The 15,328-nt window shown below is 57.3% G+C and overlaps 1 protein-coding gene across 3 annotated transcripts in view; it reads left to right on the top strand.

Moving 5' to 3' along the window:
* SEC14L5 (SEC14 like lipid binding 5) overlaps window positions 1-15,328 on the top strand; it is a 36,785-nt gene that overhangs the window by 6,019 nt on the left and 15,438 nt on the right. For 2 of the 3 annotated variants that reach the window (XM_081300176.1, XM_081300175.1), the window contains exons 3-5: window positions 12,780-12,929; window positions 13,176-13,307; window positions 15,119-15,247. In XM_081300176.1, the coding sequence (XP_081156302.1) occupies window positions 12,780-12,929; window positions 13,176-13,307; window positions 15,119-15,247 (411 nt within the window). Of the gene's footprint in view, window positions 1-6,267; window positions 6,530-12,779; window positions 12,930-13,175; window positions 13,308-15,118; window positions 15,248-15,328 lie in introns of those variants that run through there. The other variant, XM_081300177.1, reaches the window with a different exon arrangement.

Below are 15,328 nucleotides of genomic sequence, written 5' to 3'. Positions count from 1 at the left end.
TGGGGCCTTGCTTGAGGGGAGGTCCTCTCTCCTGGCTTCTGGTGGTTCCTGGGTTTTCGGTATCATAAGCCTCGCCTACACATGGGGTATTCTCTGCATCCAAGCGTCCTGCTTTGATAAGGACACCAGCCACGTTGGATTTATAAGGACACTCTAATGACCCCCTTCTAAACTGATTACCTCTGTACAGATGCTGTCTCCAAATAATGTCACATTTATAGGTGGCAGGGGTTAGGATGCCAGCCCATCATTTTAAGGGATAGAGTCCAGCCCATAATAGTCAGCAACTGGCAGAGCTGGGACTGAGAGAATCTGACCCCGTGGACTGCACCCTCACCAGATGCTCCGGATTCTGGCTCCGACATTCCGTGAACATTTAGGCACCAGCCTCAGTGGAGTGGTTCAGGAATCCCTCTCTTCTCTTGTCCAGCCAGCACTCTGGGGGCCTTGGGGACTCCAAATCCCGGTGGCTTCAGGTCATCTCTGATTCTGCAAACCCGAATAAGGGAGCTGCCTGGGCTAGGGTTCGTAAGCAGTAGGTGTTTTGTGTGCAGAAAGGTTACGGAGGTGAGGTTCTGTCGCTCAGCAATTAAGTGTTAAAATATTTAAAGACCTGGCCGTGTCGTATTGATAACCAGCCTGTAATTCAGCAAATGGATTGTTGATAAAGAGCGACCTGGAAAGAGAAATTTTTTTTCAGCTCAGGCCCAAACGAGTACAGTTGGAATCGTTGTTATGGACAGTGGGGATCTTGTTGTGAACGCAGTTTTAATAAAGCAGCAGGGGCCTTATTTAAATGAGTTTAAATGAGTTCCCTGGGGCCAGCCTCTGATCTGCTGCTGGCAGATTGAGGGAAGCACCGGCCACCACCTCGTTACGCTCTGATTTGGGCTGAGAGAACAGACAGTCTGCTGCCCAGTAGAGGGATCTTCTGGTTCCCAGAGCCCTGAAGTGAACTGGGGGCTTCACGTGTTACTTCTCCCTGTGCCAAGTGCTGTACTAGACGCAGGGGCTACCAAATCCTTGTTTCCTAGCACTTTTTGAAAAGCATCCTTATTCAGCTACTATGTTTACTTGTTCCGATGGATCTTTTCATTGAAGCTCCAGGAAGGTGCACTCTGTCTGTCTTGCCCTAGCCCCCACCCCACCCCCCTTTTTGTCATTGGAGCTCTGGGGATGGAGCCCAGGGCCTCCTGCATGCGAGGCCAGTGTTCTGCCACCGAGCCACGCTTGGGCCTTGTCATCTTGACGTGGTTAGTCATTGCAGGAACACAGAGAAGGGCCACTGGTGGACACCAGAGGGTCGTTTAAGTTAGCCTGGCTGAGAGACTCAGAGGGAGGGGTGCAAGGCACACAAAGGCCTGCTGGGCAGGACTCATCTCACTGAAGAAAGTCGAGGCCCAGTTGGGCACCAGGGTGAGCTGGAAAGTGGCAGCAGGTGTGGGCAGGGACTGGTGACCCGCCTCATCAAGGACTTTGGCAACTTTGGAAAGCTTTCAGTAAGGGAGCACAGGGTGGGGGGCAGGATTTGGTCTTAGGAGGGTCTCTGGCTGCTGGGCAGAGAGTGGACTGAATAAGGGTTTCCCTCCTGGAGGCTGGGGTGCAGCCAGGAAGCAGAGGTGAGGTCCCAAGGCATTCCCGAGACACCTAGAAAGTCTGAGATAGCGTCCTCCTTTGAGCACCAGGTCACCCCCAGGCTGCTCTGGCTTTGCCGATCATGGCTCTCCCTGAGCTGCAGGGGCCCCTGCTGACCCTGGAGGTCCTGAGCCATTCCAGAGGTGCTGCTGATGCTCAGAGGCAGGTCTGGGTGCAGAGGGTGGGAACAGGCAGCTGGGCTGGCACATTCTCCAGGTGCGGAGAAGCCAGGTGCTCAGAAGGTGTCTCCCTCCAGCTAACTGTTCCCCCGGCTGCAGCTGCAGTTCTAGGGACCTGTCAAAACCAGAAGTCTTCCTCTCCACCTTGTTCATGCACCCTGCCTCGACCACAGAGGGACATACTGAGATGTCAGTCTCCTGCCCAAAGGAGAACCCTCCAGAGCTCAGCCTCTGCAGGTGGCATGTGGACAGCAGCAGACAGGCACCCTTTGAGCTGTGAGTGTGGACACAGGCCTGCTCCCTCTGAGGCCAGGGCCCCTGTGCCTCCGCCACCTCCTCCTCCAGGTGCGGACAGGAGGACAGTTCAGCTTCCTGTCCTTTCCCGGGCACCTGCCCCTTCCCTCCTCCCTCCTTCCGTCCTGTTTCCTTGCTTCTCCTTTCCAGGCTGAGACACTCCTTGGCTGAGTGTCTACACTGTCCCAGGTGTCCTTCAGGCCTCAGGGAATTCAGTGGTGAGCCAAGCAGACGTGGAGACAGAGGCGCCTTGGAGACAGAGGTGCCGAGGTGACAAACACACATGCAGAGGTGACCTCCCCATCCACATCAGGACGAGCTCGATGACTTTTTCTTTATGTTGGCAAAATACACATAAGGTGAACGGTTCCCCTGTAACCATTTCAAGTGTGTCCTCAGGGACACTGAGGAAGTGATATCACTGTGCAACTGTCACCACCATCCACCTATGAAGTCTTTTGCGGCCCCCAATTGAAACTCTGTCCCTATTAGACACCACCTCTCCACCGCCTTTCCTCCCTCCTGGGAACATCTGTTCTACTTCCTGTCTCTTCCAAGGGAGCCAGAGCCCAGCCAGGTACCTCATAGAGGACCCCTCGGTCGCTTCCCCTTTCCTCTGGGTTATTTTACAGAGCACCATGCTTTCAAGTTCTTCCTTCTTTCTTTATGGCTGGGTAATACTCCATGTGTGGTGTCCACTTGGGTCATTTCTACCTTTCAGCAGTTGTGGACATTGGTGTGAAGGATCTGCTCAAGTCCCTGCTGGTCTGCTGAGCTCTTGTCCATTAAAACCTACTGTATAGCGGCTGTGGCAGCGCACACCTGCAATCCTAGCAGCTCTGAAGGCTGAGACAGGAGGACTGCACTCAGCTAATGAATTAGCTAAGTGTGAGGCCAGCCTCAGCAACTTAGCAGGACCCTGTTTAAAAAAAAAAAAATTAAAAAGGGCTGGGGGTGTAGCTCAGTGGTAAAGAGCCCCTGGGTTCAGTCCTTGGTACAAAAAAAATGTATTAAAAAAAAAAAAAACTAATATATATGACATTCAGCCCGCGCGGAGGTCTTCAGGTCCTCCTGTAACCTTAGGACAGCCCTAGGAAGCCTGTCCTCCTATCCCTGCCTCATTCCTCCTCCTCTTCTCTGGGAGGTGGCAGCCTCAGAGGTCGCTTCAGGGCACAGCTGACAGGTGGCAGAGGCAGGGCACCAGCTGACAGGTGGCAGTGCCTGTGCTCTCTCTGACACCCCCTGACGCCCTCCCTCGCCCGTCCACCCCCGACGCCCCTCCCTCACCCCTCCTTCGCCCCTCTAAGCACCCAGGTGCCCCTCCCTCGCCCCTCTCCTTCCCCTGACGCCCCTCCCCCCGCCCCGCCCCCAAGTGCCTCTCCCTCGTCCCCTCCGCCCCCTGGCGCCCCCTGGCGCCCCTCCCTCGCTCCCTCCGCCCCCTCTGTCCCCTCCACCCCTCCCTCGCCCCTCCGCCCCCTCCGCCCCCTCCCTCGTCCCCTCCGCTCCCTGGCGCCCCCTGGCGCATGGCGTCGGACCGGGTGGCTCCGCCCCGCTCCGTAGAACAGCCGCAGGCCTTCAGCAGCCGGCCCCACAGCGGAGCTGGCCCAGGGCCTGGCCCAGCCACCTCAAACCCCGCCGCCTCCCTTCACCAGGGGGATGGCCCTGCTGCCTTTGTGTCTGCGGTGGCCCCGGGGGCATCCACCAGCAGCGCCGCTGCCCAGGGCAGTGGTACTCAGGAGTGACGCGCTGACCGTGCGGCGACGCCGAGGACCCTCCGAAAGCGTGTGCTGCAAGCCAGGGGCAGGAGGCCAGGCCCTGCGTGGTTCCACTTCCAAGAACCATCCAGGGAGGGGAGGCCTGAAGGCGGGCAGTGATGAGTGGACATCCCGGGAGGGAGGGAACGGCTGATGGGCCACAGTGTCGGAGTTAGTGACCGTGGGCACTTTGTGGGTGCTCTAAAGCACGCGGAGCCGTGTACTGTAAGGCCAGGCCCTGGTGACCAGAGGAGGCAGAGGAAAAGCAGCTGAACAGGCTTTACTGAGACTCCCTCCGGGCAGACCCTCCCGTCCAACAGAGCGCCAGGGGAGTCCCACCCAGGCTCAGTGGACTGGACTGGAATTTTATCGGGCTTAGGCAGGAAGGGAGGGCTTGGGACAGGAAAGGGAGGTTTCTAGGGTTCCTTGTCCTCCTAGGGTTGGTCGGGGGATCTTGCTGAGATCCGCGTCCTTCCAGGACCGGTCAGGAAACCCCGCTGATTGACAGGTGTCTATCACTGCTCGTCTGGCGGCTCCTGATTGGTGCTTCTTTCCCTGCGGGTTGCCTGGTGCTTTGTTCCCTTGGCCACCTCACCCCGAACTAACACATACCTTATTTTTTCAGTGCGGGAGGGCAAACCTAGGGCTTCCCAAATGCCATCCCCATGCCCCTGAGCTGCATCCCCAGCCCTGAACTGTATGCTCTAAGAGGGTGAATGACATAGTACCAGGATTGTATTTCCATGGAAAAAAGAGCTGGAGGGGAGCCGGGTGCAGCGGTGCACACCTGTGATCCCAGCTATATGGGAGGCTGAGGCAGGAGGATCTTACTTGGAGGTCCTGGAAAATTTAGCAAGACCCTGTCTCATAATAAACTAAAAGGGGCTGGGAGTAGCTCAGTGGTGGGGAGCTCGCCTAGTATGCAAGAGACCCTCGGTTCAATCCCCAGTACATTAAAAAAAAAAGAAGAAGAAGAAGAAGTAGAAAGAAAAGAAAACGTTGGTCCGTGAGAAACATGGTGCGCCTCTGTCCTGGGGTCCTGGGTCCCCGGCAGCCACAGCAGGCAGGGGCAGCGGTTGCCTTGAGTCCTGTCTGCAGCGGGAGGAGGGTGGTGGAGTCCTGGGTTGGTACCCGAGGTGCAGTCGGGGAGTTCTTGCCACTCTGGGTGGAAATTTGGGGGTACAGCCTATTCCAGTTTCCTTTGACTTTGGACGGGGAAGAGCAGGAAGGAGGGAGGGAGGGCAGGGAATCAGCTGTCAAGCGAATAGCAGAAATAGTCTTCTGCACTTTATAGAATCTTGTTCTTTTTTAAAATTTAAATTTAACAAATGCTCGTGTAGAAGGAGCCTAGTGCCAGGGACCGTTCTGAGCCCTTTATGGAAGCCGACTCCTTTACTCCTCTGACAACCCGGGGGGGGGGGCACAGTGGGTCCTTGTCTTGCTCCCCTTTTTATAAAAGCTGAGTAAGGGCCTGAGAACTCCTGGGCATGTGCAAGGCCACACTGCTGGACAGAGGCCCAGAGTCCCCACCTGGAAGGCTGGGCTATCCTGCCACCCACCCCTTCATCTTAGGAGTGTCTGGTGTGCGTCCGTGATGTGCTGGGTATTTTGGAAAGCGCTGGGACCTTGGGAGTGCCCAACGGTGGTGCCTTCCTACTTCAGCACCCGCGGTGCCCGAGGGAAGGACACAGGTGCCACCGCGTGCCAGCTGGAGGTTCTGGGCTTACTCCGCCACAGACATGTGCCAGGCTTCTTTCTGCTGCTGCAACACACACCTGAGGTGGCCAGCGAGTGAAGACAAAGGGCTTATTTTGACTCACAGTTTTGGAGATTTCTGTCTGCGAACACTTGGCCTTGTTGCTTTGGGTGGGCAGCTCACGTCAGGGTGGACACGTGTGGTGGAGCGAAACCACCCGCCCGGTGTCCAGGAAGCACGAGAGAGGAGGGGGCTGGGGTCCCACTACCCTCCATGCCTGAGGACTGCCCACCCGCCCCAGGTCTCAAAGCTTCCGCCACCTCCCAGAATGCCACACTGTGGCTGAGCCCTCCACATGGACTTGGGCACAGGCAGATCAAACCACCGTGACAGTGTTGGGGTCACCAGCCTGAGGTGGACGAGCCTGGGTGGGGTCCAGGAATACACAACCCCAGGCTCCCCTCCACGTGCTCAGGGTGTCCACACGGATTCTGCAGGACAGAGCCCCGTAGGAGGCAGCTGACCAGTCCCTGCCTGCCCCACTATGGCCTCTCAGGGACCAGGGACGGGCACAAGCTCGGAGCACCTCCCCACCTGGCAGCGGCGCTGTAACTGGATCCTTCAGCTGCCCTGTGTCCCTGGGAGGGCCGGAGCATGTGCTTGTCCCGTGGGGAGAGGCTTGGGCCTTGCTTGTGGGCGGTCAGGACAACTGTGGGGACAGAGCCGGCAGCCGAGGCTCTGAGGCAGGGGCAGAACTGTCACATGAGCTGGTGCCACACAGAAGGGGACCTTGAGCTCTCTGACTTTGCCAATGGCAAAGGGTCCGCTTGGTCTTAGAATCTCTGCCAGGTTTCCTCCCTGGGCAGGGTACCCAGGTCCCCAGCTCTCAAAGGCCGCAGCCACGTCTGACAGGAAATAAGTGTAATAACTCCTGAGCACCCAAAGAGGCTTTCAGTTCAAATGAATCAATGGTGAGTAGAACGTCTATCAACCGCTACCTTCCAGGACCGCCACCCTGCTGAGGTCTGTGAACATGACCCTGGGGGTGAGAGCACTTTAATGTCTGATGGCTGTGGGCAGGGCCCAGCCCTCTTGTGGGTGGTGCTCAACAACCTTCTGGGGCTCCCTATTCCCTCACCTCCCAGGGAAAGTCCCTATCCACTCAGCAAGGATTTGGATTGTGTCCAGTCAGAGTTTATTAAGTGCTTTCTCTGAGTCAGGAACAGGAAAGGGAGACCAGGTGATAAGCTGGCCCCTCAGAGGGGCTCACAGCTGAGTTGGGGAGACAGACACATTCCCAGACATTTGGGGGACAGTCCAAGGAGCAGGATCAGAGGAGGGCCAGGGCTGGGCTGAGCATGCATAAGCCTGCCACCTCTTGGCTTGAGAGGCAATGTCAGAAAGAGCTTGTAGCTGGACTGCAGGGGCACACACCCAGCTGGGCCCCTCCCGGGCTGTGCAGCTGTGGGCAGGTGGCTCATCCTCTCTGAGCTTTGGTTTCTCTGCCTGTCAAATGGGGAGATGAATAGGACCCACTTCCCTGGATTGCGGGAGGATGCAGGGGGCAGTGCTCAGGAGGGTACACACCCCAGCGACCCCGCCAAGCGCCAGCTAGTCCTGTTACTGCCATGGTGGTTAGGCGTGGACACCGGGCAAAGGCCTCCTTTAGGCACTCCTGCGGCACCCATGGGCCACATGCAACCAGCACCCGACTGATGTGTCGGGCTGCAGAAGGGAGATGCCAGGTTGTCCCACAGCCTCCAGGGAAGGGAGCCCGGACCTCGTCTCCTGTTCCCCCAGCCCCACCCTGATCCTCCTCCTCCCCTGAGGGCGCAGCCCAGTGGGACCCTAGCAGTGCCCCAGCAGGACGGGCTGGTGCTCTGCCCCCCAGCCTCCGCGGCTGCTCATCTGTGGTGGGACGCTCCAGCTCCCGTCTCACCAGGGCCTGGGGGGACTCGGGGTGCTGTTTGCCCTCCATGAACGCCAGGAGCATCAGCACCCTCCAGGCTGCGGGTCCCAGGTCCCCGCATGCTGGACCGTGGCTCTGGGGTGGCTCTTTCCTGGTGCTGCCTGGGCCCTGGGCCCTGCCTCTGTGGCTGGAGCAGCCACGGGGCAGCCGCCGGTGCCCACAGAAGGCAGTGCCCCTTCCCGTCGGGGAACTCGTGCCCCCCCCCACCTGTTGTCGGGGGCTGCAGGCTGAGCACCCTGAAGAGCCTCGTTGCCACAGGAAGTGAGTCAGGGCAGCTCTTGAAGGCGGCCACGGGCTGAGCGTGGGGCCTCCTCCCTGGCTGGACACCTTTCTGGGGCCGTTTGGGCTGTGGCCAGCTGATGCCCTTTCCTAGGTGGCCGGCTGGCATTTCTGTCGGAGCAGGGAGCCCGAGTGTGAGGTGGTTTGGTGGAAAGGCTGGGGCCTCCGGGCCTCCCCACACCACCCGCTCGCTGGCTGTGGGGGTGGACGGTGACGGGCAGGTCAAGGAGTGAGCAGGCCAGCAGGCGGAAGGCAGGCTGTGCAGGGGGGCTTGGAGGGGCCCGAAGAAGGGCCCAGGCTACCTGCCAGGGGCCAGTGACTCCCTCCCACCCCGTCACTGTCACGTGAGCGGACTGGTGTTAGACCACTGGGAACAGCAAGCCTAGGCCCCTGAGGGTGACGGGGTGCGCTCCAGAGGTGGCCAGGCCGGTGCAGCTGGAGCAGAGGGGCTGGGTGCAGTGGGCTGCCGGCAGATCAGCAGGCCTGGGGGGCCATAGGAAGGAGCGTGGGGTTTGGACTGGGCACGAGGCTGTTCTGAGTATGCCCCCCATCTGCAAAAGAGCAGGAGGAGAGGGACAGCCGGGAGCGGGGAGACTCTTGGGGCTGGGGCCACTGCCTGACGGAGCAGAACAACTGAGGGCAGAAAGGGAGAAGATGTGATGGACAGCCCTGGAGACAACGGCCGGCTCTGTTTCTGAGCTGCCCACGAGAGCAAGCCCAGCTGCTGAGCCAGGGGTTCCTGGCTGGCACAAGGGAGGGAGGCCTGGGCCCAACCAGGACTCAAATCCAGCCTCACCATTCCATGCTGTGTGACCTTGGATAGATTAGTAAGTCTCTCTGGGCTTGGGTTTCCTCATCTGTCAAAGGAGGACTCTATTCAGAGGAGGAAGTGGAACAGCGCACAGCTGGAGGAGTCTAGTCTGGACTTGTCAGGCTGACCCCACCAAGACTCCATCTGGCAGGGTCCTCATTGCCACCCCATTGAACAGGAGCAAGTGGAAGCTCAGAGAGGGCAAGCAGCCTGCCCAGAGTCGCCCAGTTAGAAAGTAGCAGAGGCTCGTACTAAGGCTGATGAACTCTTCTCCCCTTGGACTTCCCATGATGTGGGCCTCTCCCCGGGTCAGGGAGGTGGAGCCTGAGCCAGCTCAGCTCCTGCACCTGCTGGGCCACCCTGAGCCCTGGTCCCTGTGGTGTGCACGTCCTGGGTTCTGGCTGAGATGTCCAACCTGGCTTTGTCCCTTGTGAGACTCCTGTGCCCATTTTCCAGCCTAGAGGAATGAAGGGACTCGCCTTGTCTGGGGCCGGTAATGCTGGGCTCCAAGCCAGGCCGTGACCCCCTGCTCCTGCCCGCTCTGCTCTCGAGAAATGCTGCCTCGGCGAGGTCCAGGGCAGCCCTGGGGGTCTCAGGGGCCCTCCCTTGCTGGCTGCCCACCCGTGCCAGGCCCTGGGAGGCTCCTGGTGCACCTTGCAGGGGCCAGAGCTCCCCACTGCTGTGTTCGTCAAAGCAGCGGCTCTGGTAGGCGGCAGCTCTGAGCTCCCCACCCCGGGGGACAGGAGCTGGGTTGGCCTGTGGGCCCAAGGCTTCCCCAGGGGCACTTCCTTTTCTCCCTCAGTGCCCTTCCTGCTCTGCCCATTTGAGCTGGGTGGGTGAAGCTCTCCTCCCAGAGCCTGGAGGGAAGAGGGGGAGGAGTCTGTCCTCAGACAACCGACTGCACTATTCTGGGAGCTTGCACTGAGCCTAATTCCGGGGCACGTGGGTGGCTCCAGGCTAAGAGCAGACCCCGCGATGCCACGGAGGCCGCCAGCCCCGACCTGGCACTTCCAGAACTGGGCGGACTCATCTTCCTCGAGTGTGGCTCATGGGCTCGGGGGTCCCCTCTGGTCACTTTCACCCAGGTCTGCAGGCCCCCAGGAGGACCCCACATTTGCAGAAGGGGCAGAGTCTGCTGTGGACCCATGGTGGCTTTGGGGACAGCAAGGCTCAGGGAGACACCGTGGCCTGTGGACCCTGGCATCAGGGCCTGGGCCTCCCTTCTGACAGGCATTACCCTCCTGGCTCAGGACAAGCCCTGAGTGACCCAAGGGGAAGCCAGGAGGGAGCAGCCCCAGATGCCCTCTTTGCGCCCATCCTTCAGTTCCCATGGTGACCCTGAGCAGCAGGCAGAGGGCTCAGGTGAAGTGTGCAAGATCACACAGCTCACAAATGGGGGGCTGGGCTTGCACGCTGGCCGGGGCCCAAAATACGTAAAATCCGTGCATATGTAAAATGAGCGCCTTCTTTAAAGGGCCTGTATATTTACATATGAAACATCTTCTGAATCTATATATACAATTACATGTTTAAAGCCGCGTATATAAACATTCTGTCTATGCAGGTGATAAATATATAAATATAGGCCATCTGTGCTTAGAAAAAATTACATATTCATGTTCACACGTATCTTATATGCATCATACATATTCTTGTACATGTGTGGGTATATGTACATACGTGTACATACGTACACATATTGGCATGTGTTTTTCAGAATAGTTTCATTGGGCTGGGGGTGGGGCTCAGAGGTAGAGAGCTCTCCCAAAGCCAAGCCCCTCCAGCTGCGCTGACGCATGAGTCATACCACACGATTCATCCCTGGGAAGCATGTGACTGCGTGGCTTCCGCATAGTCTCAGCTGTGTGCAGCCATCGCCACAGTCTCAAGATGTCCTCGCCACCCCCAGTGAAGCTGCAAGGCCCTCGGCCCTCATCTCAGCCCCACTCACCCCCCACCAGCCCCTGACAACCAACCACTAGTCCTCTTTGCCTCCGTGGATTGGCCTGACTTTTCATGGAAGCCAACTCTCATAACCTGCAGGCTTTTGTGTCTGGCCTGTTTCCCTCGGGACAGGGTTTTCAAAGTCCATCCACCTGCAGCATGTGTCGGTGCTTCATTCCTTTTTATAGCTGAGTAATATTCCACCATAGGGCTGGACCACAATTCCTTTATCCTCTCCACAGTTTAAAGGACATTGGGTTGTTTCTACTTTGGGGCTCTTCTGAATACAGCTGCTACAAACACGAATGCACACATTTCTGTGTGCACATTTGTGTCCATGGTCTTGAGTGTGTGCCTGGGAGCTGGCTCGCTGGTTTGCAGACAGTTCGCTGTAGGAGGAAAGGCCAGGCTGGTTTCCAAGGGGCTGCATCATGGCAGGTCCCGCTGCAGGCAAGGCAGGAGGCCCAGCTCCTCCACGTCTCCCAGCGCTCGCTACCGCCTGCCCTTTTGCTGTTGCCACCCTGGTGGGTGTGAAGTGGCACTGCCCTGTGGTTGTTTGCACTTCTGTAACGACAGGCCATGTTGAACGCCTTCCCACGTGCCTCTCCGCCACCAGTGGTGTCCCGCGCCTGGAAAACGTCTGCCCAGGTCCTCTGCCCAGTTTTAAATTTATCTCTTCAATGTTGAGCTTTAGTAGTTTTTTGTAGATTCCAGATACAAGTCCCCTATTTGATACAGATGTCATATATATATATATATATATATATATATATATATATATATATATACACTGTTTACGTACAAATAGATCTAAACACGTGCAAAAATTCCCCCCTGATCCCTCAGTCACCTTTTCTTTCCCTTGACGGTGTCCTTTGTGATTTTGATGTCACAGCTAAGAGATGACTGCCTCATCCACGGTCATAAAGACTTATTCCTGGGGGTTTTGTGTTTTGTGTTGATTTTTGAAGAATGAGGATTGAATGACCTTGGGCGTTCTGGGTGGGCGCTGTACCACTGAATGACACCCCAGCCCCTCCCGTGGTTTCTTGTAAGTTTTATAGTTTGAGTTCTTACAGGCAAACCTTTGCTCCATTGTGAGTGGGATTTTGTATGTGTCCTGAGGTTGAAGTTCAATGTCATTCCTCTGCCTGGGGAAGTCCTGTTATCCCAGGACTATTTCTTCCTCAGGGATCTGTCTCCACCCCCCGGTCAAATGTCAATCAACATGTGAAGGGAATTCCAATTTCACTCCTTTGATCTCTACCTCTGCCCTCCAGTGCGATGGCTATTCTGGTTTGATTACTGTGGCCTTCTAAGAGGTTCTGAAATTAGGAAGTGTGCATCTCCCGCTTTTACTCTTCTTCAAGATTGTTTCTGCTCTTCTAGGTCCTTTGCGTTTCCACACGAATTTTAGCCTCAGTCTGTCAATTTCTGCAAACAAGAGAGCTGGGATGTGACTGGGTTTCGTTGAGTTTGTGGTTTGTTTTGGGGAGCCCTGCCGTCTTGGCAAGGTTACGCCTTCCAGTCCGCGAACAGGGATAGTCTTCCATCTATTTACGACTTCTTTACTTTCTTTCAGTCATGTTCGGAGTATAAGTCTTGCACTCCCTTTCCTGGGTACATTCCTAAGTCATCGTTCTTTTTGGTGTTATTGTAAACTTCACTGCTGTGTATACAGCAGAACTGATTTGTGAACCGCTCTGATTTATGCCTTGCCACTGTGCGCAGCTTACTTACAGTCCAGTTGTGTGTGTATTGGGGATTTTCGGTGTGTAACATCTTGAGTCTGATTTGGGGAAAGCACTTGCTCTTTCACCCTGGGTTTCTGCTGAGGTCCCTTATTAGGCTGAGGAACTGCCCTTCCGTGTGGGGAGTGGTTTTCTCATGAATGGGCGTTGGAGTTTGTCAAATGCTTTTTTGGATAAATGCCTTCTCTTGAAACGTCCCAGCAGACCCGTCCTTCTTTCTGAGGGTGAAAAGTCAAATGCAAAGCCTCAACGCTATTTGCCAAATCACTGCTTGGGCCCGGCCCCATCGCCCCGGGAGAAGGCGTCTGTTAAGATGCTGGTGGTGTCCGCAGTCGCCACCGCTGCTCCTTCCCGGCTGGGGGTGCCTTTCTCTGTTCTGGATACCCCCTCCCAGGAAGGAGACCACAGCCCTGCGAGGGCGGCAAGGGAGGCGCTGGCCCCGGCCCTGACCCCCGCTCTGCCCCCAGGCCTACGAGAAGCGCTTCCCCACCTGCCCGCAGATCCCAGTCTTCCTGGGCAGCGAGGTCCTGGGCGAGTCCCGCAGCGCGGACGGGGCAGTGCACGTGGTGGAGCGCAGCTGCCGGCTGCGCGTGGACGCGCCGCGGCTGCTGCGGAAGGTGGGCGGCTGGGGCTAGGGTGGGGTGTGAATGGGCTGTGTGGGGGGTGGTCTTAGGGTGCAGAGTGGGGCCCAGACTGGTGAAGGTGGACGGGTGGGCGGCAGGGTGGGTCCGCAGGTCCAGGTTGGCGAGCGATCTAAGAGCAGGCACCGGGTGTCCGGGAGCCGCCTGGGTGGTGGGGACTACTCGGGACTGGCGCCTCTCTTTCCTCTGGTCCTCCTCCTGGGGCTGTTGGTCCCCCTGCAGATCGCAGGCGTGGAGCACGTGGTCTTCGTGCAGAAAAACGTCTTGAACTGGAGGGAGAGGACGCTCCTCATCGAGGCGCACAACGAGACCTTCGCCAGCCGGGTCGTGGTGAAGGAGAACTGCAGCTACTCGGTGAGCCGCCCGGCCTCCCCTCCTGCTCCCTCCCGCGCCGGCAGGTAAGACAGGTGCCCGGCGTGTCCAGCTCAGATAAAAAACCCATTTTTTTCCCTCAGTGTAAGTATGCTTCAGTATTGTTTGGGATATATTTACACCAAGGCATTGAAATTCCAAGGTGACTGGTGTCTTGTATTTTATCCATGAAAACTGGCAACCTTCAGGGATCTGTGGCTCGGTTTCTGCATCTGTAGGGTGGGGTTGATAAGTGCGCCCACCACATAGGGGTGGTGAGGGCTACAGCAGGTGAATTGTCACTCTCCAAACCCCTCAGACCAGTGCCTGGCACCACTGAGTCCCATGTAAAGATGGTTAGTTTTAGCAATCATAGGTATTATTCTGTGAGCGGCTGTGGAGTGCCGGGCACCCTGCCCAGTGCTGGACGGGTCTGCCTGCTCACTGTCCTCCTGCGGCTTCCACTCCAGTGGGCCGTGCAGGTGGGAGAAAGCCAGACCCCTGCTAGGAAGGACGCAGCAGATGGCAGGAGGGGTGCCCAGGGTCCCTTGGCTGCTCAGGAGGTGTCACCGAGGCTGAGAGCTGAATGTGGAAGGAGCAGACTCCTGAGGGCTGGGAGCAGAGTTCTGGGCTGGGAATGGCCTGGGTGACGATCTGAGGGGTCGAGGCGAGGCTGTGGGATCAGGTCCTGCTGCCACAGGGCTGGAGTGAGGAGTCTGGAAGGTGTGGCTGGAGGGGACCCTCTCTGCCACTCCTGTGCAGTCTGGGGGAGTAGCTGCCCTTCCCAGGCCACACCGTCCACATCTGTGAAATGGGCATAGGCAGATTCTGTCTGGCAGGTCCTCGGATTGCTGGGAGGACCCAGTAGTTAAGGTGGGTCAGGTCCCTCGGCCCAGGCTGGATCCCAAGTGGTGGTCCTCAGGATGGCCACACAATTGCAGAGCATGTCGGTGTTTTCCACAGTCTTCGCCCAGCCTCCTGGGCAGAGGGCTCTGCCCATCCATCTGCCACTTGGTGCTTCATTTGAGGAGGCACCCACTAGATGCCTGTTGCTTTTCCTTTCTGCACCTCCAGCCCCTCTTGGGACCTCCTGGAGACGAGGCCCAGGACGTTGAGGCTCCTGTAGGCACCTGTTGTTGTTAACCACAGTGACCTCTGCCTCGGCAGGCCAGCTGGACCCAGGCTGCCTGTGGATGTGGGTTCCCCAGCCCTGGCCTGCTCTGTGGGGCAGCCCAGGACCTGCACATTCTGCAGCCGCCTGGGGAGCTCTCGGGAGCACTAGGTCCGGGTCCCCATGGTCTCCACCAGTGTGTTTTCTTTATTGACATCTGTGCATCTGTGGATATACAAGGATACTTAGTAAGTATATCCTTGTATGTAAAATACACATATAAATATCTAACATACAACATGTAACTATTTAAGATATCTTAAACTCATATATAATGTTGATATGTAAATTATTCATACACTTATGTAAGGGATGTATTATACGAAACATCATTTTACATATAATTTTTTGGAGGTGCTGGGGATGGAATCAGGGCCTCACGTGTGCTGGGCGAGTGCTCGATCCCCAGCCTGTTTGTACATAATTTTATAGTCTGTGTGTATTTTTAAGGGGCAGGGGCCCGGCTATCAGCCCACACTCTCTGGGCCCCCATGAGCCAGCTCTCTGCTCCCTAACAGCTCAGACTTTGCATGGTTCCGGGAGGGGGCCCCTGGATGTGGCTAGGTGGGACCTGCTGTCCACTGCAGGTCTGCCTGGGGAGAGCCCCACAGTGAGACCCGGCATTCCCCTGCCTGGCTTCCAGGTCCACCCCGAGAATGAGGACTGGACTTGCTTCGAGCAATCGGCCTCGCTGGACATCCGGTCCTTCTTTGGCTTTGAGAACACCTTGGAGAAGATCGCTATGAAGCAGTACACGGCCAACGTCAAGAGGGTGAGAGGGCCCGGAGGTCCCGGGAGGAAGGCGCAGACCCACCCTGACCCTGGCGACCCCTGTGACACTGGGGAGAGCCCC

This window comes from Spermophilus citellus, assembly GCF_964194105.1.
Source record: "Spermophilus citellus genome assembly, chromosome: 6".
Lineage (NCBI taxonomy): Eukaryota > Metazoa > Chordata > Mammalia > Rodentia > Sciuridae > Spermophilus > Spermophilus citellus.
This window is presented reverse-complemented; position numbering and strand designations above follow the sequence as displayed.